The sequence below is a fragment of the Littorina saxatilis genome, linkage group LG1 (assembly GCF_037325665.1).
Source record: "Littorina saxatilis isolate snail1 linkage group LG1, US_GU_Lsax_2.0, whole genome shotgun sequence".
In the NCBI taxonomy this organism is placed as follows: domain Eukaryota; kingdom Metazoa; phylum Mollusca; class Gastropoda; order Littorinimorpha; family Littorinidae; genus Littorina; species Littorina saxatilis.
The window spans coordinates 8,351,732-8,376,853 of record NC_090245.1 but is presented as its reverse complement, the minus strand read 5'-3'; the positions used below and the strand labels follow the sequence as shown (position 1 = coordinate 8,376,853).

The following is a 25,122-nucleotide window of genomic DNA, read 5'->3' as shown; positions in this document are numbered from 1 at the left end:
ATGTTATGCCTATATGAATTCATTATATTATGTTGTTTATATGCGTGCGGATGTGTTAGTGTGAATGTAAAGGGCACGTTGTAAGATAAGGCTCTTGGCTTAAAATGTTTACCCTTTATGTTCTAAGTCTAAAAGTCTAAGTCTCTCCCTCTCCCTCTCTCTCTCTCTCTCTCTCTCTCTCTCTCTCTCTCTCTCTCTCTCTCTCTCTCTCTCTCTCTCTCTCTCTCTCTCCAATTATTCTTTTGATTTTTGTCTTTGTGTTATGAGTAATGCGAAAATGCAAATGTCCATGTTTATTTACACAGACAATGGACATTAAAGTATTCTTATTTCATCTTATCTTATCGTATCTTCTCTCTCTCTCTCTCTCTCTCTCTCTCTCTCTCTCTCTCTCTCTCTCTCTCTCTCTCTCTCTCTCCCTATCTCCCTCTCTCTCTCTCTCTCTCTCCCTCCCTCTCTCTCTCTCTCTCTCCCTCCCTCTCTCTCTCCGTCTCTCTCTCTCAATCTCTCTCTCTCTCCATCTCTCTCTCTCTCTCTCTCTCTCTCTCTCTCTCTCTCTCTCTCTCTCTCTCTCTCTCTCTCTCATGCCTCATCTTCATCATAATCATCATCATTATCATCATCATCGTCATCTTTATTATCACGTGCTGAAGTTTTCCGACCTTCTTTTGTTGGTTAACTTTTTAACTTTTTAATTTTAAACTAGTACTTTTACGCAACCAAGCACGCTCACACACACGCACTCATAGAAGGAAACAACACACTAACTCACACCCACACACACACGCACACACTCACACACACACCCATACACACATACAGACACACACACACACACACACACACACACACACACACACACACACACCATCACAACCACAACCATAAATTAATGTGACTAAGTTCTTTTTGGGTGTCAAAAACCGAAGGCAAGTTTTTTAATTTCATGGGGACAAAAATCACATATTATTTAAGAACACTTGGGGTTTAACAAATTTAAAACTAGCACCCATATTACACAATAACAACAATACGTTTTCCATATAAGATACACATAACATTTCACAGAACGTATACGTATACATAATCCTTCGGTACAAAATTATGAAAAAGCGCAGCCAGCTGCGGTGTGTCTAAAACACGCGGGGACACACGGGGACGGTGAACTAGCACGCCGGGACGTTATATAATAACATTCTGACTATCCTTTATGTATTTATTAAAATAAAAAAAAATAAAAATTTAACTTAATATTTATTTATTAAATTTGTTTTCATTTTTTTTCAGAATGCTATAAAATAACGTCCCCGCGTGCTATTTCACCGTCCCCGCGTGCATTTAAACTGTCCCCGCGAGTTTATATGCGTGCGGTAGAACCAGAGATGTATGTATGTCTCTGGTAGAACAAACTCCAGGGGGTGTCTAAAACACGCGGGGACACACGGGGACGGTGAACTAGCACGCCGGGACGTTATATATAATAACATTCTGATTATCCTTTATGTATTTATAAAAAAAAAATTTAACTTATTTATTTATTAAAACTTTTTTTCTCAGAATGTTGTAAAAATAACCTCCCCCGCGTGCTATTTCACCGTCCCCGCGTGTCCCCGCGTGCATTTAAACTGTCCCCGCGTGTTTTAGACACACCCAGCTATTACAAACAAGGGAGGTGGATGGAGCAGAGGCGGTAAGAGCTAGTGAAGAGCGCTGCTGCGACGCGGGCGCAGGTAAAATGCCAAGTGAGCGGCCCACTGCTGGTCAGTCAAACATACCTGACAATGACATCAGCTCACAATTTAAGACAAAAATGCACCATAAAAATCATGCAGACCGAGGGGTTGTGACTGGTGGTACTCACCAGCCACAGGCACAGTAAAACAAGTGTTTAAATTATATTTATACTAAGGCCTAAACAAAAAATAGGTGTGGTTACGGAAACCCGACCTACCCTATTTTTAGGGGCCGACCCTATAACCTTTTATTACATTTGTCAAAAAACAAACAAAAAAACCCAAGAAAACGAGTGCAATGAAAGCGAAAGCGCTCGAGTCGCACACTTATTTCCCTGTTAAGTAGGTTTAATTTGTACACATTAGAAAAAAAAGTTTAAAAAAAAGTGATTGCCTACCTTCCTACGCTATTTTTTGTGGCTATGTTACCTTAACCACACCCATTTTGTGTGTGGCCTAAATAACACTTAAACTAGTACTTTTACGCAACCAAGCACGCTCACACATACGCACTCATAGAAGGATACAACACACTAACTCACACACACACTCACACACACACACACCCATACACACATACAGACACACACACACACACCATCACAACCACAACCATAAATTCATGTGACGAAGTTCTTTTTGGGTGTCAAAAACCGAAGGCAAGTTTTTTAATTTCATAGGGACAAAAATCACATATTATTTAAGAACACTTGGGGTTTAACAAATTTAAAACTAGCACCCAATAGAAAGGGGCGAACTTTGAGCTCCTATAAACCCAAAAGAACGTGGACGGGAGTTTACTTGGGCAAGGCCCTACAAAAAGTTACTCTGTAAAAATCTAAGGTGAGTTGAGGGATCTGGTCAATAGGTAAGTAAGATAGGCAGCACTCTGCCAGTCACCCATGGCTTTAATAATCTCGCCTGGGACCCCACAAGAAAGTGCCCAGGTGGCACCACCCCGCCTGAAACTATGGCTAGTCACATCAGAACGACCCTCCATGACGCACTTGAGGCGTTTTGCAAAGGCCTGAGCAGAGAGGGGGAAGGCCTGGGACTTGGCTCCAACAGACCCCACTTTCCGAAACATACTGACAACAGCAGCAACAGGACACAGGGGGTGGGGATCGAGGGCTGGCAGGGTTATTTTTTGCCCTCGGTCTTTAAACTGGTTGTTTTATGACCAGCAAACTAACACAGAGAGAAACAAGGGGTCACTGTTTACAAGAAAGTGAAGAGCAAGTGAAGAGCGCTGCTGCGACGCGGGCGCAGGTAAAACGCCAAGTGAGCGGCCCACTGCTGGTCAGTCTAACATACCTGACATCAGCTCACAATTTAAGACAAAAATGCACCATAAAAAGCATGCAGACCGAGGGGTTGTGACTGGTGGTACCCACCAGCCACAGGCACAGTAAAACAAGTGTTTAAATTATATTTATACTAAATAACACTTTAATTTGTTAATTATATATATTGTGTGTCTATGCGTCCCAAGGACAGATTGTAAGAAAAGGCGTAGCCTTAAATCTTAATCCTTGTTAAATAAAGTTCAATTCAATTCAATTCAATTCAATTCTCTCTCTCTCTTGGGGTCCTGATTTGGCCTAGTATGGTCCGCTGGACCCGAAAAGCAACAGCTAACTCACTTACTAACTAACTAACTCTCTCTCTCTCTCTCTCTCTCTCTCTCTCTCTCTCTCTCTCTCTCTCTCTCTCTCTCTCTCTCTCATGTATAGCTGACGTCACGTGGTCCCAGGCCTGGATGAGGTTGTTTGAGAGGATGGCCAGTTGGGTGTAGGCTGGGGAAGGATTGGTCTTGAACATGGCCTGGTTAGATTGTTGGTATGTGTTTCCGTTTCTGAGATTCTAAATAATTATGGAACAGCCTGTAGGTGGGGAAGAAAGTGTTAAACACGCATACACTTGTGTTTCTCATCTAAAGTCGGGGTAACACCCGGGAACTCGCCCCAAATGGTTTCACCGTGCTCGGCGTAAAACAACATTATCATCGAGAAGCGAAGTCCGTTCAAAAGCCTTGATCAGGTGAGGAGTGTATATGTGATAATGACTTAGAGAAATGAACAATGCCGGTGTGACAGTGAATCAACTGTTATCGGATGAAACTCGACCTGCGCAGCTGAGACTGTCCTAATTCCTATCTACAAACAAGTATTGCACTGTGTTCGTGAAATACAGTCACTCTGTTTCTCGGCACAGGGGCATGAAACAATGATTCTTTGATGAAGCAACACGATCTTTGTTCTTTTTGATGACGGTGTTGTTTTTATCGTTATTATCGTTGCTGGTGAAGTTTCTGTCGACGTTGCCGATTTTGTTATCGGTGTTGTCTTCTTCTGATGCTGCTGTGTTTTGTTGTTGTTCTTCGTCTGCCTCCTCCTCCTCCTCCTCCCCCTCACCCTTCTCCTCTTCTTGTTTGAGATGCCGTGTCAGTACATGTATTCAGTCGTAGTAAAAACTAAGAAAGACAATTCAGTTTCAACAAACACCAACGTTATCTTTTTGAAATGTATTTTTGCCGAACCTTAAATCTAAGCAGCATCACTGACGCACTCGTACTCATACGACAAGAAATAAAATAATCAAAGTTCGTGCGCCTGTAGTTATCAAGCGCAGACGCAAGCGCAGTATGATAGATGTGATATATACTCCAGCCCAGATTTCAGAACGAGGTCGAAGCACAATAATCATTTCACAGCAGATTATAAAAAAAAAAGAACTGTAGAGAAAAACTCGATCAATTACACACAGCAAAGCGCATCTTCTCGGCATTGATTCTTGAGGGTTATGAGATAGAATATCCCATGCAGGAACCGAGTGTGTGACATTTGCCTTAGCTCGCTTATTGTGTAGCGAAGAACGGGAAAAAGAACAATCATTGAAACGACACAGTATTGAGTTCTTCCTGTACCGTGGTCTCTCTGTCGGTGGATTTTGAACTTTGTTGTAGATTGTGAGTTAAAAGTGGTGTTGCTTTGTGCTGAAGAGAAGCATTATGGCTGGATACTGGTGGTTTTGTCTGGTGGTTTTGGTGGCTCCTGCGTGTGTTCTTGGATACACGCCCCGCTACAGTAAGTATGGCTGATTAGCACATAGTTCGTCGTCGTCATGGAATGTTGGCGTAACTCGATTCTTGGCGATGTTTATGTGTTTGTGCTTTAGACGAAGTAAATCATTCTCCGTGAGAAATGTTCTCTTAGTACGATTGACAATACATGATTTAGCATTCGTTTATCTTTTTTATTCATACCAGGTGCAAATCTAAACACTACGACTATTTAATATAAAAATAATCAGTTTTGGCCTTCTCCTGAAAAACTGTCCAAAATGAGTTGAGCTAAAAAAAATTCTATGGCGACGACGAATGTTCTCTATATCATGATTCGTTGGTGTGTTCGTAACTGATTGACGTCAGTTTTCTGTGTGAATAAATGGTAGTTTGTTTGTTTTTATCATTAATAATGAAATTGACTTTATGTTGTGAGTTTGCACTGTCGAGCTGTCGGCGAGGGCCGAAAGTGTGTGCGAGAGAGGAAGGGAAAAACAGACAGACAGTCAGTCGGAGAAATTGTGTGCTTGTGTGTGTCTGTCTCTCTGTTCATCTCTCTATCTCTCTGTCTATATCTGTCTGTCTGTCTTTTTGTCAGTCTGTGTCCTTTCGTTTGTCTGTGTATCTATATGTCTGATTATCGGCAGGAAGAATTGATTGCGAGTAAATGGCATACCTTTTAACAAGCGGTTCACTTTTGACTATAATCTTTGATATAATTTTTTCCCTACTAACTTTGTTTTTTTGCTTAACGCCCAGCCGACCACGAAGGGCAATATCCCCTACTAACTAATATTAACTGTAAAGAATCAACTTGTGTTGTCCGCATCATCATTCAGAATGTTTCCTCTCCAACAATTTCATGTTTCTAGTTTAGAGAAAATGCTATGGTTTGCAGCATTCTGTAAGAAAATGGCGGGTATTGATCTGTTAGTGTTTTAAAGATTCACTCCTTACTGCGTACACAATTATGTGCACCACCTTGGCAACTGATCTATTGATCAGGATTGCACATGTGTGTGTGTGTGTGTGTGTGTGTGTGTGCGTGTCACTGTGTGTGTGTCACTGTGTGTGTGTGTCACTGTGTGTGTGTGTGTCACTGTGTGTGTGTGTGTCACTGTGTGTGTGTGTGTCACTATGTGTGTGTGTGTGTGTGAGAGAGAGAGCGTGTGTGTGTCACTGTGTGTGTGGGTGCGTGTGTGTGTGAGAGAGAGAGACAGAGAGTGTGCGTGTGTGTGTGTCACTGTGTGTGTCACTGTATGTGTGTGTCACTGTGTGTGTGCGTCAGTGTGCGTGTGTGTGTGTCACTGTGGGTGGGTGTGTGTGTGTGTGTGTGTGTGTGTGAGAGAGAGTGTGTGTGTGTGTGAGTGTATGTGTGTGTGTGTGTGTGTGTGTCAGTGTGTGAGAGAGAGAGACCGAGAGTGCGTGTGTGTGTGTGTGTGTGTTTAATTAACTGTGTTACCTGGCACCAATGACAATGTGCGACATTAAATCAGCTAGACAATCATACATCCGGACTCTCTACACAAAGCAGGCTGTTGACTGGGGTCGGTACGTGTCTAAACTGAAAGAAGCTCTTCTTCCGTGTAAGGCCAAAAAAAAAAATTGTCTGTTTAGGGTAACCCGACCGACCCTATCGATTTGGCGCCGACCCAAAAACTTTTTTTTGATTTCAAAAAAAAAAAAAAAAAAAAAAGAGGTAAAAATGCTAAAAAGAGACATTTGGCGTTTCTTTCTCTCCCTTTCTCTCTGTTTTATTTATACGTTAGTTTTGAAACATGTATTCATCAAATATAAGAAGTGAATGTTCAGCCAACATAGCATTTACACATACAAAAAAAAAAAAAAAAAAAAAAAACCCTAGTACCTACCTACCGACCCTACTTTTTTTGGTCATGTTACCCTAAACAGACAATTTTTTTTTTGGCCTAATAGCCAGGACAGATCTGTAATAGTGGAAACGTTCGTTTACACGAGAAGGAATATACTTTTAAACATGATATGCTTTGAGAATATCACATCACACTGTACATCGACCTATAATCTGTCATTGTTGTGTACACAGGAGCTTGTACCAAAGCGCCTGTCGATTGAAGTATCCTACTCCTTTATCCTTACTGTAGTGTTACTTCTATTGACGGGCGCAGACCATCGCCACGAAACAGACATCTTGCTTCACCATCAAGACTATTTAGAGGTAGGCTCAATTTGAAATGGCATTGTCCGCCAAACAGAAACGACGATTTCGACGGGTGCACTGAGTGGCCGAATGGATAGGCCTAAGACGTCGGCCTCTTAATCGGAAGGTCGTCAGTTCGAATCCCGGCCGCGGCCGCCTGGTGGGTTAAGAGTGGAGGTTTTTCCGATCTCCAAGGTCAACTTATGTGCAGACCTGCTAGTGACTTATTCCCCTTCGTGTGTACACGCAAGCACAAGACCAAGTGCGCACGGAAAAGATCCTGTAATCCATGTCAGAGTTCGGTGGGTTATAGAAACACGAAAATACCCAGCATGCTTCCCCCGAAATCGGCGCATGCTGCCTGAATGGCGGGGTAAAAACGGTCATACACGTAAAAACCCACTCATGCAAATACATGAGTGAACGTGGGAGTTTCAGCCCATGAACGAAGAAGAAGAAGAAGAAGAAGAAGAAGAAGAAGTTACTTTTATTATTCAACCAACTTGTCGTGAATAATTTTAGTAACACTACAGTAGGGATAAAGGAGAAGGATACTTCAACCGACCGGCGCTTTGATACAAGCTCCTGTGGTTGTGTATTGATACGACAGATACAACAAAGCTGATGAGCCAGATCAGGCGACGATTAGTTATGGAGACGAGATAGCAGAGACAGACAGGCAAAAGGGAGGCGGGATGAGTTTGTCAGGGGACAGACAGACAGACAGACTGAAGGACCAACAGTCAGACACTGAGACAAAAGAGACAGATAGGCAAAAGGGAGGCGGGATGAGTTTGTCAGGGGACAGACAGACAGACAGACTGAATGACGGACAGTCAGACAGACAAGAGACAGATAGCCAAAAGGGAGGCGGGATAAGTTCAGTTGTCAGGGGACAGACAGACAGACAGACAGACAGACAGACAAGAAAGAGACAGAGACGAAGGTTTTCCCGTAGAGAAAAGAATATGTATATATAATAAAACAAAGTAAAAGAAAGAAAGAAAGAAAGAAATCTACAACGAAAAGAAGAATCAAACACAGAAAGGAAAAAAAAACAAAGGAAGAAAGAATTTAAGAAAAGACGATAGACAGAGAATAAAGAAAGAAAGAAAGATAAAAGGAAAGAAAGAAAGAAAGAAAGAACGAACAAACCATAAAAAGAAATTAACAAACAAAACAAGCAAACATGATCCAAACAGATTTGCGGCGTACCATTTCCGTTGTCTACTACTAGTACATTTCCTTTCAATGGGCAGTCCCAAGTCTCGTGAAACCATACCTCACAGAGGTTTAATCATCAACGAACTCGCAAGGACGACCAAGACATGGATTTCCATTACCAGGGCCGAGGTGCACGAGAAAATGACCAACCGGATGGAAGCCAGCTGCGGTGTTCAAGTTCAAGTTTTATTAGTCCATAACCCATGGGGGCATTTTGAACAATAAATACAATCAATACAATCATGATATATGCTAATATCGTAAATAAAAAAATTATGAAAAACTGTTACAAATTCTATTAATAAAGTCCAAAATATTCTTTAGCAATTTCTTTTTCTTAGTAGCAAACAACTTTTTAAATTTAAGTGCATTAGGTTTTTTCCAATAGTAAGGTGGTAACAACTCAGCTCTTTCTTCTTTGAAAAAAATCACAGACAAATAAATAATGGAATTCATAACCTATGACTTGTGATACACATTTGGTGCAAGTTCTTTCTGACCTCGGGATGTTAAGATAACGTTCTTTCTGTACAGGCAAATTGTTGTTTAATGTTCTAAACTTCATCATTGAAACACATTGCTGATATGGCAGGTGTGTGACATAGTCTTCACATGCAAAAATATCTTTAAACATTCGATAATTCCAAAACATTTTTTTTCTCCAATTTCTGTAAACCATTAAATTTTTATGGATATACTGGTCATACTGGTGTTGGATTGGTTGAAATTGAGATTTGTTGTGATTTCAACCAATCAGAACCCGCGGTTTGTTCCATCCCAATTGGGTGGCACCCACTTTCGCTTCGTGCAGCTCAGCCCTGGTCACCTGTTGTTCCGTCCATCCCCTTTTGTGAGAAGGGCTCGTTGCCTGAAGCAAATAAACCATTCTGAGTTCTCTATTTCAGAATACCTCTACGATAACTGCAGGAAGGGTTCAACCATTCATACCGCTACATTCACTCTCTCTATCAGTTTCAGAATACGTCTACGATAACTGCGGGAACGGCCCAACCATTCCTACCGTTACATTCACTCTCTCTATTTCAGAATACCTCTACGATAACTGCGGGAACGGCCCAACCATTCCTACCGTTACATTCACTCTCTCTATTTCAGAATACCTCTACGATAACTGCGGGAACGGTCCAACCATTCATACCGCTACATTCACTCTCTCTATTTCAGAATACCTCTACGATAACTGCGGGAACGGTCCCGTTACATTCCCCAAGGACGTTATCCTGGAGTTCTCCAGCTACAGGAATTCTGCCCCCACCAATTACAATTGCCAGGTGAAGTTTCAGAACTCCGACAATTCCAAACAGGTACAGGTGCGCTTCCGTTACTTGGATCTGTTGCCTTCTGCTGACTGCAGCATTGTTGGTCTGGCTTTGGCAGAAGGAAGCACCTACCTTACGCGTGAGTATAAGCTTTGACAGAGAGAGGATGGTTGGGTGTGTGTGTGTGTGTATGTGTGTGTGTGTGTGTGTGTGTGTGTGTGTGTGTGTGTGTGTGTGTGTGTGTGTGTGTGTGTGTGTGTGTGTGTGTGTGTGTGTGTGTGTGTGTGAGTGTGTGTGTGCGTGTGTCAACATGAAGATGACGAGGAGAAGGTGCAGGAGGAGAAAAGGACGACGACGACGACAACGACGAGAAAAAAAGAACACGATGAAGATAATGATCGTATCCCCTCACGTCAATATCTGTCTGTATTCCATTTACATTCAGCAACCGGTATTAAAATGTTGTTTGATGTTTGTTTCAGCTCTGTCTGTATTCCATTTACATTCAGCCGCCGGCAACAAAATGTAGTTTGATGTTTGTTTCTATGGCATTCCGTTTGTCAAATAATTATTTGGATACTTTTTCATGTTTTTTTCACCAGTTTTAGCTAAATAATCATTATTTAGAAGCTCATGTGCTAAATAAGTAATTGTTTATAAACAATGTAAAACAATTCTAAATAATTTTTTATTTACGTAAACCATTCATTATTTACCTAAACAATTCATTGTTTACGTAAATAATTCATTGTTTACGTAAATAATGATTTATTTACGTAAACAATATATTATTTAGACTTATATTACATTGTTTATAAACAATCAGCAATGTTTCTAAATAAATCATTATTTACGTAAACAATGAATTATTTACGTAAATAATTCATTGTTTACGTAAATAATTCATTGTTTACGTAAATAATGATTTATTTACGTAAACAATATATTATTTAGACTTATAATACATTGTTTATAAACAATCAGCAATGTTTCTAAATAAATCATTATTTACGTAAACAATGAATTATTTACGTAAACAATTCATTGTTTACGTAAACAATGAATTGTTTAGCCAAGACATTTTCCATTATTTAGGGGTTTCTAGGATTCGCTTCTGAACTAAGTTTTATGTCTTTCAGTGATTACTATAATTGAATACAAGGTCTCTCCACACACTCTTATCTTAAAATAGCTGTTGTTTGGATATTATTTTGTTTATTTTACAAGCCGAGTACGAAAATAACTGATCTCAAACACAGTCAAAGGTCAAGGTCAATTAAGGGTTTTCTCTGCCGGGAGTGTTTAGTGTTTGCATTTTCTTGCTTGAAGTTGTTGAAACACAGTATTTTCCCCTTATGTTCTCTGTTCTGTTTATGTCCCAACAACATGCCTGTCTTTCCATTTCTCTTCCTTTCATCGTTTCATTTCAAAGAGAAAAGTAAAAACAGCTGTGAACCGTTGAAAAACGGGAAACAATGCCTCCTGGAGTGACTTCCCTTGCCTTGAAAGCAAGATGGAGAAACAGCGACCGGGCAAGAAGCGAACATATTCTGAGCGATTGTTACCAGAGGAGAGGCGGCGATACCATCAGAAGATTTTGGAGAGTGATGGGAATGATCCGTATGACATTCCAACCAGGTGCTGGTCAGCAAATCCGGACGATCTGCCAGAGCTGAGTTACATCAACATCGTAAATTATTTTGTGCTTGGCAAGAACTGAGAAGAGTGCATGTTGCTGAAAGCTTACAAACGTTTGGATTCCTACCGACTTTTTGTCTCTGGCTGGGTGAGGGATGTCAAGCGCTACAGCCCTGATGGCTGTCAAAACTCTGTCATTTCTGCAAAGGTAAGAATGTGCTTTCAGTTTATAAATATAATAATGAATGAACGTGAGTGTTCTCTGTCTTGTGTTGCAGATTTCACTTGTAAGTTGCAGTTCAGGATATTGTGTTGAGGCTTTGTCTTTAATATATTCTTCGCTTTAGTTTGTATTCTGGACTACGACAAAAGCTGTAGATAGTCTTGAATATATTTATATTTTGAAATAGCTTGCAAAATATTATATATATAATTATAATGAGCTTCATGTTCATATTCAGTTAAAAATCTGTTGTTTACTTTTCATTGTTAATGTTGTAAAGCACATTGACATTATGTGCGTCTTAGAGTTATATTCATTCGATTGACCTAGCTGAATGCTGATTTGTGCGATCTTCAATTTATGTTTCAGGTTCTTCATTCACAACGCCTTAATGAACCAGCACTTTCTCCTTGGACCATCGCCACTTTTGATGGCAACATACTGTCAGCACACTGTACCTGCATGGCCGGAGTTGGAGAAACCTGCATGGCCGGAGTTGGAGAAACCTGAATGGCCGGAGTTGGAGAAACCTGAATGGCCGGAGTTGGAGAAACCTGCACACACGTCCCTTCACCTTCAAGGAGTCAGCTGTTGAGTGTGTGTGACAGACCGCCATTTCTGTTTGGAATCTAACAGTGAGGGGATGCTTTGTCTGCGCAAGGACCACCCATACTTAAAAGTTAAATAGTCAAGTACCGGTACAGTGCCAGATTGTTATGACCAGTTCCTCCTACTGCGATTTCATGGTGTGGACTACTGTGGATAAAGTTATTGTCTGAGTATTGCCTGACTGTGATTTTTGGGCAATGTGTGTGGAGAAAGCTTTGAAAGTGTTCAGACTCGCAGTTTTTCCAGAGCTAGTTGGAAACTGGCTGGACAGAGAAGCTGAGCCTCTACAAGCAGTGGATGTGAACCAGGAGCAGCTGCAAACACAAGCCGTGAAACGCAGCAAGAAACAGTGACAATGCCAGACTCGCTTGCTCATGTGTGTGGGAAAACAAACATCATGTATGACTGTACACACAGAAAGTGGCCAGTAGTAAAGTTGTAAAGAGGGAGAGAAAAGAGGGCATGTAATGTTTTAAATCACAGTTCACACTCACAGAGAAGTCATTAATTGTTCCATTCTTGTTTCATTTTATTCTTAAAGTAAAATCATGCACAGATGTAGGCATACATTTTGTTTAGGATCACCGACCACAATACAAAATCAAGTGCTACAAGTATAAATTATGATGCATACAGGACATTATTTTGTGATTGTTTTACATCCACTGCTGTGAATAACAAAGAATCATGAGCAGTTTGATTATCAACTTATTCAGCCAGGTATATTGTTCATTCTCCTTGTTCAATGTTTTCAGTGACACGGATTGGCTGCTTGAATTAGGGAACAAATAAGAGTGTGTGGTCCAGCGTAGTTCTGCATCAGTACAGTCAAGTAATACAGTGTTTAAATTGGCAGTGGAACTGAAAGTTAGTTTCTATTATCAACTAGTTCTGTTTTGATGACAACAAAATTGAACACACTTATTTCTGCAAAAAAGCGCACAGGTCTATTTATCATAATGAATAGTTAATGACTCACATGCCCACAGTATGTTATTTCAATTTTGAACATTTAGTGAAAGTGTTCTTCTCTTCACTTTGGCTTGATACCTGCAATACTGGTAGTGGTATGTTCAGTGTTGCTTGAAGTTGCATGTTATTGGTAGTTTAAATGTGTGCTCGCATTTCAAGTGTAGGCCATTTAATTTTGCAATGCTCCTTATCTTGTTTCCTGTGTAGAGCTATTTTGAGGTTAATCAGCAGAATTCAACCTTTGTCAGTTGTGTCAATACATGTCACATTTATGCAAAATGATTTCAAAGTGTATGTTAATGTGGTGTGTGTGTGTGTGTGTGTGTGTGTGTGTGTGTGTGATAGAAAGAGTGAAATCTGCTCTTGAAATGGAAGGAAATAGCAGCAGGTCAGATCATATACACATGATACATGTATGTGTATTCAAATTCAAGATTCCATCCAGTGAAAACATAACAGAAAAACTGTTGCTACTGCTCATGTGAGACACCTGCATCAGAATTAGATACAATACACCACAGTTTAATTAACACATTCTTTAAACAATGCCTTTATCTTCAAATTCAAGATTCCGTCCAGTGAAAACATAATAACAGAAAGACTATTGCTACTGCTCATGAGAGACATCAGAATCAGATACAAGACACCACAGTTCAGGGGTGTTGCTAGACATTTTTATGTTGGGACATTTGGCCAAAACTGTCAGAATGCTTTAGGACATTTTGAAAAAATTTCGGCCATTATTTTGGCTCATCGAAAGTCACCGCAACATTGAAGCACAAGAGGTAATCATTGTCTTAGGAACACAGAACATATGTTGCATACTGCAACTGAAACAATCAGCTTTGTTGATTTAAGTAAAACACAAAGACACCAATTCTTTAAAACTTTTTCAAACCTTTAACTTTAATGTTTTGAAAGTAAAACAATAAAACTCTTCCAATCTTGACAAGCCTTTCAGTTGGAAATATGACTGGTGAAACACCAATAAAACATAAACACACTCTGACACCGTCACATAACATTGTGATTTTATCCATTGTTTTGAAGGTTTCCTGATACACGAGCACATCTGGATCTGGCATGGTCTTTGCTAGCGAGGTGGTCAGTTAATGCTGAAATTTTGGCAACCTCCCCTGGTGAAAATATTTTTACATCCACCGTTCTTGCACAGTTTGCAAAACATGGACCCACCCTCATAGCTAAGCCATGGGTGTAGGCCTAGGGTGAGCCAATTTGCTTGAAAACCACGATTTGGATGTCGCTTTTCAATCTCAGCAGATGTCGATACGCCGGTGAATGTGACTGTCGTCTGCTAAGCTTGTGTCGTCTGCTTCCATCGACTCGACAACACTACCCCTATCACTCACACTGTCCACGTTCGCGGTGTTGCTGTTATTTTTTTCAGAAGCACCTACCTTGGCGAAGGGTAGCACACCGTGGCCACTGATCAATTGAGTTTTTTTCTTCTTTTTTGGTTGCGACATGATGTTCGGCGAACGCAAACGCTGAGCCTGAGCGGTCCGCAGAAAGTGTGGTTTCCCTTGTCGAAACCACTCTGGCAGCTATAGTTTTTGTCAATGGCTTGCGCTCAAAACACTGATGTTTCGTTCTTGGTATTCACGAAGAAAATAAACGCCAGTCAGTTGTCTAAGTACATCGGCAGCAGTTTTATCAATCAATCAATCAATCAATCAATGACGCTTATATCGCGCATATTCCGTGGGTACAGTTCTAGGCGCTCTGCAGTAATGCCGTGTGAGATGAAATTTTATACGGCCAGTAATTGCAGCCATTTCGGCGCATATTTACCTTTCACGGCCTATTATTCCAAGTCACACGGGTATAGGTAGACAATTATTTGTTTGTTTATTTGTTGCTTAACGTCCAGCCGACTACGTAGAGCCATATCAGGACGAGGAAGGGGGGGATGAAGGGGGCCACTTGTCAAGCGATTCCTGTTTACAAATGCACTAACCCATTATTTGTGTCCCAGCAGGCTTTAGTAAAACTAAATTAATACCTACTGGAAGATTACCAGTTTCCAGTATGTTAAAATAGGCTTAACCTATCTACTGCTGGACTTACATCAGAACACTAACAGATTAAACTATACATGAATCGCGAGACAAGCGACAAGAGAAGAGATTTTTGGAAAAAATACAGGTGAATGAGCAAGAAGGCAGAAAAAAGAAAAGAATTCATGAAGAAAAAGAGAGCATGACATGAAAGAGGAACCAAAAATCTACCTAACAGCAAACTAGAAAGCTCCTGCGGTTCCAAGAACAGTAGGGGCCTTTAATTTCATAACCGCAGTGCCCCACTGCGGGAGTAGACAATTATTAACCGGCTGTGCCCAAGCAATTTTGCCAGGAAAGACCCTTTTGTCAATCGTGGGATCTTTAACGTGCACACCCAATGTAGTGTACACGGGGGGGGGGGGGGGGAGTTCGGACACCGAAGAGAGTCTGCACACAAAGTTGACTCTGAAATAAATTTCCGCCGAACCTGGGATCGAACTCACGCTGACAGCGGCCAACTGAATGCAAATCCAGCGCGCTACCAACTGAGCTATATCCCCGCCCAAAAGCCTGACCAATAAAAAACCCGGACAAACCTTGGCCGATTCAGACGAATACTCTTCGGACATTTGGCCGATAAGTACATGAAAGTTTCGGCCAAAGTAAAAAAAAAATCGGCGATTCGCCGAAGGGCCGATCCAAACGACACCCCTGGAGTTTAATTAACATATTCTTTAGTCTAAACAATGCCTTCAGTTTGAACACTAGGCTGTGCAAACATTGACAAGCCCAGATGATAAAGTGACTATTTTGTCCAGTGTTACCACTTCTTCCTCTTCCCTTGCAAACAAAAGATCAGTCAGAATATCAGAGTTCAAAATTGTGTACTTTCCCCAAAGAATACCGATAACTCGCTCAACATAAATTCTCAGATTAGCTAGTTTGCGTGTTGACTATCTCATAAGCTGTAAGCTGCATGACTCTTCTTTCTTGTAAAGGCAGGGATTTTCACTTGTGCACCTCTCATAGCCACTAGTTCATTAATGTCAAATCCCCTGTCGGCCAAAATGACATCATTTTGTACAATATTGTCTAGATACCCACTATTTGCAGTGATGTGCTTGTCACTTGAAAGCCCACCCCACCCTTTAGAAATAAAAGAAATATGGCCTTGAGGTGTAATTGATATTAGGTATTTAATTTATGGTGCACAAAATTGGTATTACTATCGTTAACAGTTATACAGGGTTTTAAAACTATCGTTAACTGTTATACTTATATATAGAGTTTCAAAACTATCGTTATCTGTTATATAGTTTAAAAACTATCGTTAACTGTTAAATAGAGTTTTGAAACTATCGTTAACTGTTATATAGAGTTTTGAAACTATCGTTATCTGTTATATAGAGTTTCAAAACTATCGTTAACTGTTAGAGTTTCGAAACTATCGTTAACTGTTATTTAGAGTTATAATATATCAATAGCGCGTTTGTGCGCGCTATTGCTAAAACTATGAATAACAGATAACGAGGGTTTCGCAAAACGGCGGCATGGTGCGCGCAAGTGATATTACTATCGTTAACTGTTATATAGAGTTTCTAAAAATAGCGATGGCGTGGTCGGATGTTTTGATGCCGGCAAAATGGCTGCTGAACGTTTCGTTCGAGCAGAGACATGTCTCTGGTTCGAGCGAATTTGCACTAAATTACTACAACATGATTTAGTAGATCAGGGATCGCGTTTACGCACGATTTTTGCGTATTTGACGCATTTTAAAAGTCGTTGGCGCGTTTTTTTCGCCGCGCCGCGTAAGCCATACGCAAAAATATTGTAACTTTTTCTTGTCTTCACGCAGCGCTTTTGCTCTGACTTAATAATCACCCGATCCTGAAACTGACTATAGGGCTCGAGAAGTGACGACACACATGAAATCTGCGCGTCAAAACTAAAGTCCGTTTCTTTTTGCATCGAAGTATCACAAACGAACGTAACGAGGGTATTACCAGATAATGTCTTGTCGGATAATGAAACAGACATTAGCTGCTCTCCCATCTCGCGCTTCCAAAAGGCGGAAAGTGTGTCTAGTCGTATTAGAGCGGGAAACAAACTCGCAAGGCCCGAAGGTTGGAGACAGCAGGGGTGTTATTCGACAGGCGTGCGCGGAGTTCGACAGGAAAACTCGCCGTATTTAGGTAAGGAGTGTCTTTAAGTCTTTCGTGCGTGTTTTGTTTGTGTCTGTACGTGTTTTCGTAGTACGCAAAAATATTGGTCCGTGACGCGTTTTTTTCGTTTCGTTGCGTATGACTTACGCGTTTTTTAAAAAGCTAGCGCGATCCCTGGTAGATCATATTCAACTAACTGTCGTCTGATAAGTCCATCATTTCGCTGCTTCGTTTAATCAAGTAATCAAATCTTCGTTACAGCTAGGACGCTTCCTGTTTTCACAGAAATATTGGTCAGTGTCAGCTTGACCCGTTCTGGCTACCGCGCTGTGTGCGGGTCAGTTTGTACACATACGGCTGGCATGCATGCAGTGGGCAACGGTACACGATGCGAAAGCATGCAGTGTTTTCCAAAACGCGCCTTGGGGGATGTCACTCGGGAAACACGTTGTTTTGTGTTTGTTTTGAAAAAAACCCACTGTTTTGTGTAATGCGTCATGGTCTTTTCCGCGAATATTCAGTAGGCCTACCGTCTTCAAACCGCACACGTGGAAAACGGTACGGCCGAAACTACAAATGATAAAGCTAATATTAAACAAACTCAACAATGATTTGAGAAGACGACAACAGAAGAACGGTCACTAACTAAATAATGTTGTAGTTTTTTAAATTATGTTTCTAGTTAAAATGTACATTTCGTAGCAAAAAGACAGTTTTGCAATGGCATTTCAGGGTTTTCCCATTTGGAAACGATACCAACGCGCTTTTGATAAAACTATCGTTAGCTGTTATATAGAGTTTCTGAAACTCTATATAACAGATAACGATAGTTTCGAAACTCTACATAACAGTTAACGATAGTAATATCAATTTGGCGCACCATATTAATTGTATTGTTGTGCTTGTAGTTAGACCAGGTGAGTGCACTAGCGCTATAGCATCAACACTGGAGGGTCTCTCAATGAATATATTTCAAAACAGTCAATAATGGACACTACTCTGTTCCATGGATAGGGAAGGAACTGTGGCGGTATAGTTTGTCTTTATACTTTGCCTGTCTGGCCAGAAAACAAGTGGCTGCAGTCTGTGGTAGTGGTACATGATATGCACAGTCTCGTGAAAAACTTTGCTGGCAGATGTTCTTGACACAGAAAAGATGTATGCCAGGTGTTGCAGAGGTGTGTTAAGGCGTATATATGCATGAATGAGAGCTTGAAACTGTGTCAGTGCTCTGCGCGAGTGTGTTGGCAAATGCGATGCAAGAAAATCGGGGATATAGCTCAGTTGGTAGCGTGCTGGATTTGTATTCAGTTGGCCGTTGTCAGCGCGAGTTCGATCCCAGGTTCGGCGGAAATTTATTTCAGAGTCAACTTTGTGTGCAGACTCTCTTCGGTGTCCGAACTCCCCCCCCCCCCCCCTTGTACACTACATTGGGTGTGCACGTTAAAGATCCCACGATTGACAAAAGGGTCTTTCCTGGCAAAATTGCTTAGGCACATTTAATAATTGTCTACCTATACCCGTGTGACTTGGAATAATAGGCCGTGAAAGGTAAATATGCGCCGAAATGGCTGCAATCTACTGGCCGTATAAAATTTCATCTCACACGGCATCACTGCAGAGCGCCTAGAACTGTACCCACGGAATATGCGCGATATAAGCCTCATTGATTGATTGATTGAAAATCAAATAATGTAACAAGTGTGAAGAAATTAGAAATCCCAGTAAAATATCGTTCAGTATCGTCATTGTCCCTCAAAGATTCAAGTGTCATTTTTTTCTTGGCAAGTTCGTCTTTAAGTTCCCGAGTTTCTAGCACCAGCCTGTTAAGTTCATCCCGTAGCTGCTTTTCTTCATCTTTAGAAATCCAGGCAAAATTGTCATTCGGGAAGAGGAGCAGCCAGTTCTGCTGTATCCGAAGTACCTTCACCGTCGCCATCACCAGCATCCTCTGCTAAATTAGGGTGAGAAGGACAAGGAGTTGACTCACTCCCCACAAGCTTCTTCCTCTCCTTCAGTCCTTGAGTCTCTGGTACTGTCCTTGTTGGCTGTCAGGCTGTGTCCCTGCACCATACCCAAGTTTCAAAGTAGGTGTCCAGCTCGGACTGTTTACTTCCCACAGATGGTTGCCCTGCAGAAAAAATCAAAGGCAAATGTATTGTAAATTATGGATTGGGAGTTATTTTAAAAATAAGTCGCCCAAACAAAATGAATGAGTAAATCTCGACACAGATCTACCCTTTAAAACTGAACTATGAAGTTGTATCAACAATGACCATTTAGTGTTCAAATAAATTCTGATTATCAAATCCAAGTATTTCACACATATGCAGGGTTCGTACAGGTTTTTTGTTCTAAAATTCAAGGACTTTTCAAGGACTTTCAAGACGTTCTGAAGAGAAAATCAAGCACCCTCTCACCTTCGAGGCTTCAAGGTTTGCCGTAATGGGTCACTCGCTGGTAATTATATAATTATATACCCCCGTCTTGCACACTGATTTAAAACACTGGATGTAAAAAAATTAATGATTTAATGAGCCGACAGACTCAAAAGGGACTGTGGGTTACTGTTCAACTTTTTCCTTGAGGTTATGAAAAAAATAAAACATTGCAATTGTTTATTTTGGTTGATTATTGTGTAATCAGTTTGCAGAATCAGAGTTTTCAAGGACTTTCAAGGATCTTGTCAATTTTTTAAGCACTTTCAAGGCCCTTGAAACTGACCCCTCCAAATTCAAGCACTTTCCAGGATTTCAAGCACCTGTACGAACCCTGCATATGGCATTCTCACAAGTCATGGTTTTGGGCAACCATGATAAGTTGTTACACTGAGAGTAAGTGTAAGACTGACTCACTCAGTCATAGACTGCACTCGGTGCAGGACTGACCGACTGTCCGCACACTACCATTACAACACAGCTTGCATCAAACACAGACTAACCAAGGCAGGTGAACAAAAGCATGAGTACTTACCATTGACAAAATGATCAGAGCACACGTAATAGATCTCCTAGCTGTTGATTCAAAGTTGAAATTCTTCAGCTGAAGCTGTGCCAACCATTCTCGCCGGCGTCGTGCAGTCAAATCCCTTATCTCTTTGCCCTTTCCGTTGACAACAAAGAAAAGAATCTTCTGTCCCTATCTCTATCTTGTCTGTTATGGCAATGTTTAACACTACAACTAGAGACCATGTCGATAAATGCGAGAGATTCAGAGTGCAGATTTCGCGTGTTGCCTTCTCGCGAGTTCCGCCGGAATGCATGGGGCAAGGCCGGACAACTCTGCACACGACTGTGTGACGTCATCGCGTCAGAGCTCATACCAAGTTGTGGTGTGTTGTGTAACCTACAGATAACAAAAAGTTTAATCATGCAGTAAGAGAAATGGAAAGAGAAACAAACAGTTTTTGTTGAGACAGAACAGAACACTTAGGACGGAAAACTTTTTTTCAACAACTTCCAGGGAGAGAATGCAAACACTAAACACTCCCGGTCATGACCTTGACCTTTTGTTTGTTTTCGCATTCAGTTCTTTTCGTACGGCAATTTCAGCTTGTAAAATAAACAAATTTACGAACATTTTCTGATAAATAATGTTTGGAGATACCTTGTATTGAATTATAGTATATACACAAAGAAAAAAAATGAAGCTTAAAAGTCAATTCTTGATTCCCCTAAATAATGAAAACTGCTTTCCCTAAACAATGAATTGTTTACGTAAATAATTCATTGTTTACGTAAATAATGATTTATTTAGAAACATTGCTCATTGTTTATAAACAATGTAATATAAGTCTAAATAATATATTGTTTACGTAAATAAATCATTATTTACGTAAACAATGAATTATTTACGTAAATAATTCATTGTTTACGTAAATAATGATTTATTTAGAAACATTGCTGATTGTTTATAAACAATGTAATATAAGTCTAAATAATATATTGTTTACGTAAATAAATCATTATTTACGTAAACAATGAATTATTTACGTAAACAATGAATTGTTTAGGTAAATAATGAATGGTTTACGTAAATAAAAAATTATTTAGAATTGTTTTACATTGTTTATAAACAATTACTTATTTAGCACATGAGCTTCTAAATAATGATTATTTAGCTAAAACTGGTGAAAAAAACATGAAAAAGTATTCAAATAATTATTTGACAAACGGAATGCCATATGTTTCAGCTCTGTCCGTATTCCATTTACATTCAGCCGCCGGCAACAAAATGTAGTTTGATGTTTGTTTCAGCTCTGTCCGTATTCCATTTACATTCAGCCGCCGGCAACAAAATGTAGTTTGATGTTTGTTTCAGCTCTGTCTGTATTCCATTTACATTCAGCAACCGGTATTAAAATGTTGTTTGATGTTTGTTTCAGCTCTGTCTGTATTCCATTTACATTCAGCAACCGGTATTAAAATGTTGTTTGATGTTTGTTTCAGCTCTGTATTCCATTCACATACAGCAACCGGTATTAAAATGTAGTTTGATGTTTGCTTCAGCTCCTAACGGTGTGTGCGGGACGTCCAAGCCGAGCACCAACTACAGGACAAAGGGCAACCAAGTGACGGTCACTCTGGCTAACCGCGGGTCAAGATCCTCTTACGTGGACTTCGAGCTGCTCCTGACCTCTGTCTACAGCGCGGGCAATGGTGAGACAATTTAAACATGGCGTGCTACAGTAGAACCCCCCTTTTAAGACCTCCACAAATCTGCAAAAATCAGGCCTTAGAACGGAGGGAGTCTTAAAATGGAGATACATTTACAGAGGATATGAACAGAAAATATGATAAAAAAGGGGGGAGTTCTTAAATTGGGGGGGGGGGGGTGTCTTAAAGAGAGGTTTCATCGTAGTTCTATTTTAGCCTGCACGCCTTTCCATATTTAAGTTAGCTTCAGCACGGTTTGAGCGTTGATGTTACTTTCGTGGGCATCTTCATTTCAATGTTGTCTCTATTTACACGGGACTTAAAAAAAAAGGACAAAAATGCTTACTATGTTTTTTGTTGCATGTCTGTATTATCATCTAACTGGAGTATTACTGAAAATAGTAAAGGTAACACATTCTAGTTACCATTTAACATACGCTATAATCATTTAAAGGACTGAAAAGGCATGTCACAAAATGGTACACAGTTCTGGAGAATTTAACCCAGATTCAAACTCACTGGTGGCAACTTAGTTTTTTGTTAACCTTCTCTTGATATGAACACTGTAATGATATCCATGGTACCTGTGAAACACCAGGAGCCCAGTGCAGTACCTCTGAGCTATAGCGGATACTGTTATATTGTGCTTACTGAGAGTATCTTCCCTTCCTATTATTGCTGTACTTCCTGCAAAATGAATACCCCAATATAATGTTGAAATTGAACTACTTCTCCTGAGTCTGCAATGAGCGTGAGTGAAAGACACACACAAGAAAATTTGCTGATTCAAATCAGCAGGTTCCCAGACGTTCCTTCATGTAATTTTTAGGTGAATGGTCAAAGTGGTTTCTTGCACACACTCAGTCATCTTGCACAACAATGCAACACAAAGGAACGTAGTCGATAAATATCGACAGGGGGCCGACAAATGGTTTAAATGTGAAATGTGTGTATATGGGTGTGGGTCTGAAACAAACAAACAAACAAACAAACCATGTGAACCCCAAAGTCATGCGCCCACACGAACACACACACACACACCCACGCGCGGGCGCTGTAGAACACACACATAATATAGTAACAAGAAAAATGTTCATTCAAAATGAACAGCGTCGATGCAATGTCCACCAAAGATTTATTTTGGGAAGTGTTAAAGGTTAGGGTCAAAAGTTAATGAATTGCATGTTGCAGTTGGACAGAAATGAACAGGTGTTAATTGATAAACACATTGATAATGGCTTTTGAGAAAATCAATCAATTCTGCAAAGGAATTAACTTGATGACATCAAAACTGCAGCGCCATTTGAAGAATGGTTACCATTTCTGTTTCTTTGATGGGAATCAAACAAATAAAAACATTGACTATCCAAGTTACCATGAATGGCAATAGTTGACTCCTGAAAAGTAGCAAGGATATAATTTGAGACGATAAACGCCTGATGCAATCCCTCCTCAAGGTCAGTCAACTCAAAACCTTCATCATTCGCAACATCAGTAGGCAACACAGCGGGATTCGTATGTCCAGAAATCATGTCGAAAAAAGATTCCATTTCAAAAGCATGTCCAACCACAGTTGTTGGCAAGTGTTCGTGTCCGAGGTAGCCTTCAGTGTGTGTATATGTATTCATGTGACAGAGAGCGTGACCTCATTCTTCAATCCTCTCTCTCTCTTCTTTCTCATTCGAACGCACACACGCAAGAACGTAGCCTACGCACGCATGCACGCGCACGCTGACACACACACACACACACACACCCCGCTGACGCACAAACCACGCACACACACCCTGACTGTAGGCAAGCATCTCTTTTTGTTTTCTTTACCTTTGTTTATTGTGTTTTCGATATTTGTGTTTATTTTTTGCTTGACTTATCTGTTTTATTTTAATGTTTGCTATCCACATCGTGTGATAAATGTTTCTTCTCAGTCTCCGAGTCAGTTTAGTTTCTGCACGCCGCTTTGGTACTCCTTGTTTTTCTAACTGGTGTATTGTGCGCGATTTGCGTATTTATTTTTATTCCTTTCATATGCTGTTGAAGTGTTGTGGGTGTTATTGTCTGTATATGCTATGTTGCGTCTGTGTATGCCTACAAGAATTTGCATTCGCTCTCTGCCAGTACAAGTCCAAACTTTATTGGGTGTAATGTGCCTGTGGTCTGCTCGCAGTCGAGCACAGATCTATAGTTTTCAAACATTCCTCCAGTGAGCCGCCGCGCGCTGCGACCTGAGTAAAGCGCTTCTTTGGTCTCTGGCAACGTTGAACTGCGCTGATATGCCCAGCGACGTGCGGACAAAGTGATATCGCCCCGCTGGCTATTTTTGCCGCTGGCCTCGGTCGGGCTTTGCCACAGAAACTCACGGTTTGGCCTGTAGGTAAAATGTACAATGTATTTTCTGATTTGTGCACAAAAGCTATTTTTCTTTTTTCTTTTTTTTAACATAACAATGTTTAATGTCACTGTTTGTTTAAAAGAACATGGTCACATTTGTAAAAAAAATGTTAAATTAGAAAATAAATAACATTTTGGTTCATGATTTTTCCTACACCTGTACTGAAAATAAGAAATAAAAATGTCGGTATATAAGTCACTCAAATACAGGTATGTATGACTGGCTCGGTTTGAGTTTGTTACGGTTGACCCTGCACAATTCGACCTCTGATGTTTTTGTTGAACAATTTCACAACTTCCTGTGTTACACAAACTCAGTGATGACCAATTTTGCCTTCTCCCCTCCCAAAGGGTGACGAATTTCACAACTTTCTACAGATGAACAACATTAGGGAGATTTAAAAAACGAAAGGGGAAAGGCTTCTAAATCGGCACAGGCGTGTGCACAGGGCCGTTTTCTGAGAATGGGGAATACTCAGGGTATAATTGCCTACATGGTTCGGTAGAGCTCTTTGCCATAGGCTGTTACCAGTTGTAAAAATTGAGATGCGTGAAATGGATAAAAAAAATAATGAGTTCGAATGAGTAAATCTTGGAATTCAACATGAGTGATCTAATTTTTGTGAAATACAATTGATGATGAGCAGGTGCATGAATTGAAAAATGTGAAGCTCTTGTGTGTGCAATGCGAGTATGTCAATCCTTTATTGACTCGTGGAGTTGAAATTATGCCATGCCCAGTCAGCGGATCATATCCTGCCATGCCCGGCCTTTCATTCCGAAACGAAACGTGAATACATCTAAATCTTGTCTGCGGCCTATGCCGTCTCGTTTCACGTTCCCTTTCGCGGGGTGACTCATTCACCAAACGAAACGAGCTGCAAAACGAAACGTGCTGTCTTTTAAATCTCCCTAATGTTGCCTTCACGCCTCCCATAGGGTGACGGATGTCACAACTTTCTGTGTACACA

The 25,122-nt window shown here is 40.5% G+C and overlaps 1 protein-coding gene and 1 long non-coding RNA gene across 2 annotated transcripts in view; one reads left to right on the top strand and one right to left on the bottom strand.

Annotated features, from left to right (window-relative positions):
• Positions 1-4,383: 4,383 nt before the first annotated feature.
• LOC138960735 (low-density lipoprotein receptor-related protein 3-like) overlaps positions 4,384-25,122 on the top strand; it is a 30,946-nt gene continuing 10,207 nt past the window's right edge. The window contains exons 1-3 of the mRNA XM_070332419.1: positions 4,384-4,819; positions 9,386-9,619; positions 21,614-21,763. Of these exons, the coding sequence (XP_070188520.1) occupies positions 4,744-4,819; positions 9,386-9,619; positions 21,614-21,763 (460 nt within the window). The 5' untranslated portion in view covers positions 4,384-4,743. The remainder of the gene's footprint in view (positions 4,820-9,385; positions 9,620-21,613; positions 21,764-25,122) is intronic.
• On the bottom strand, positions 11,595-20,357 carry LOC138960724 (uncharacterized). The gene is made up of 3 exons (XR_011454061.1): positions 20,079-20,357; positions 11,896-19,236; positions 11,595-11,847 (listed from the first exon to the last, which is right to left on the bottom strand). It is a non-coding gene; the product is annotated as an uncharacterized lncRNA (long non-coding RNA).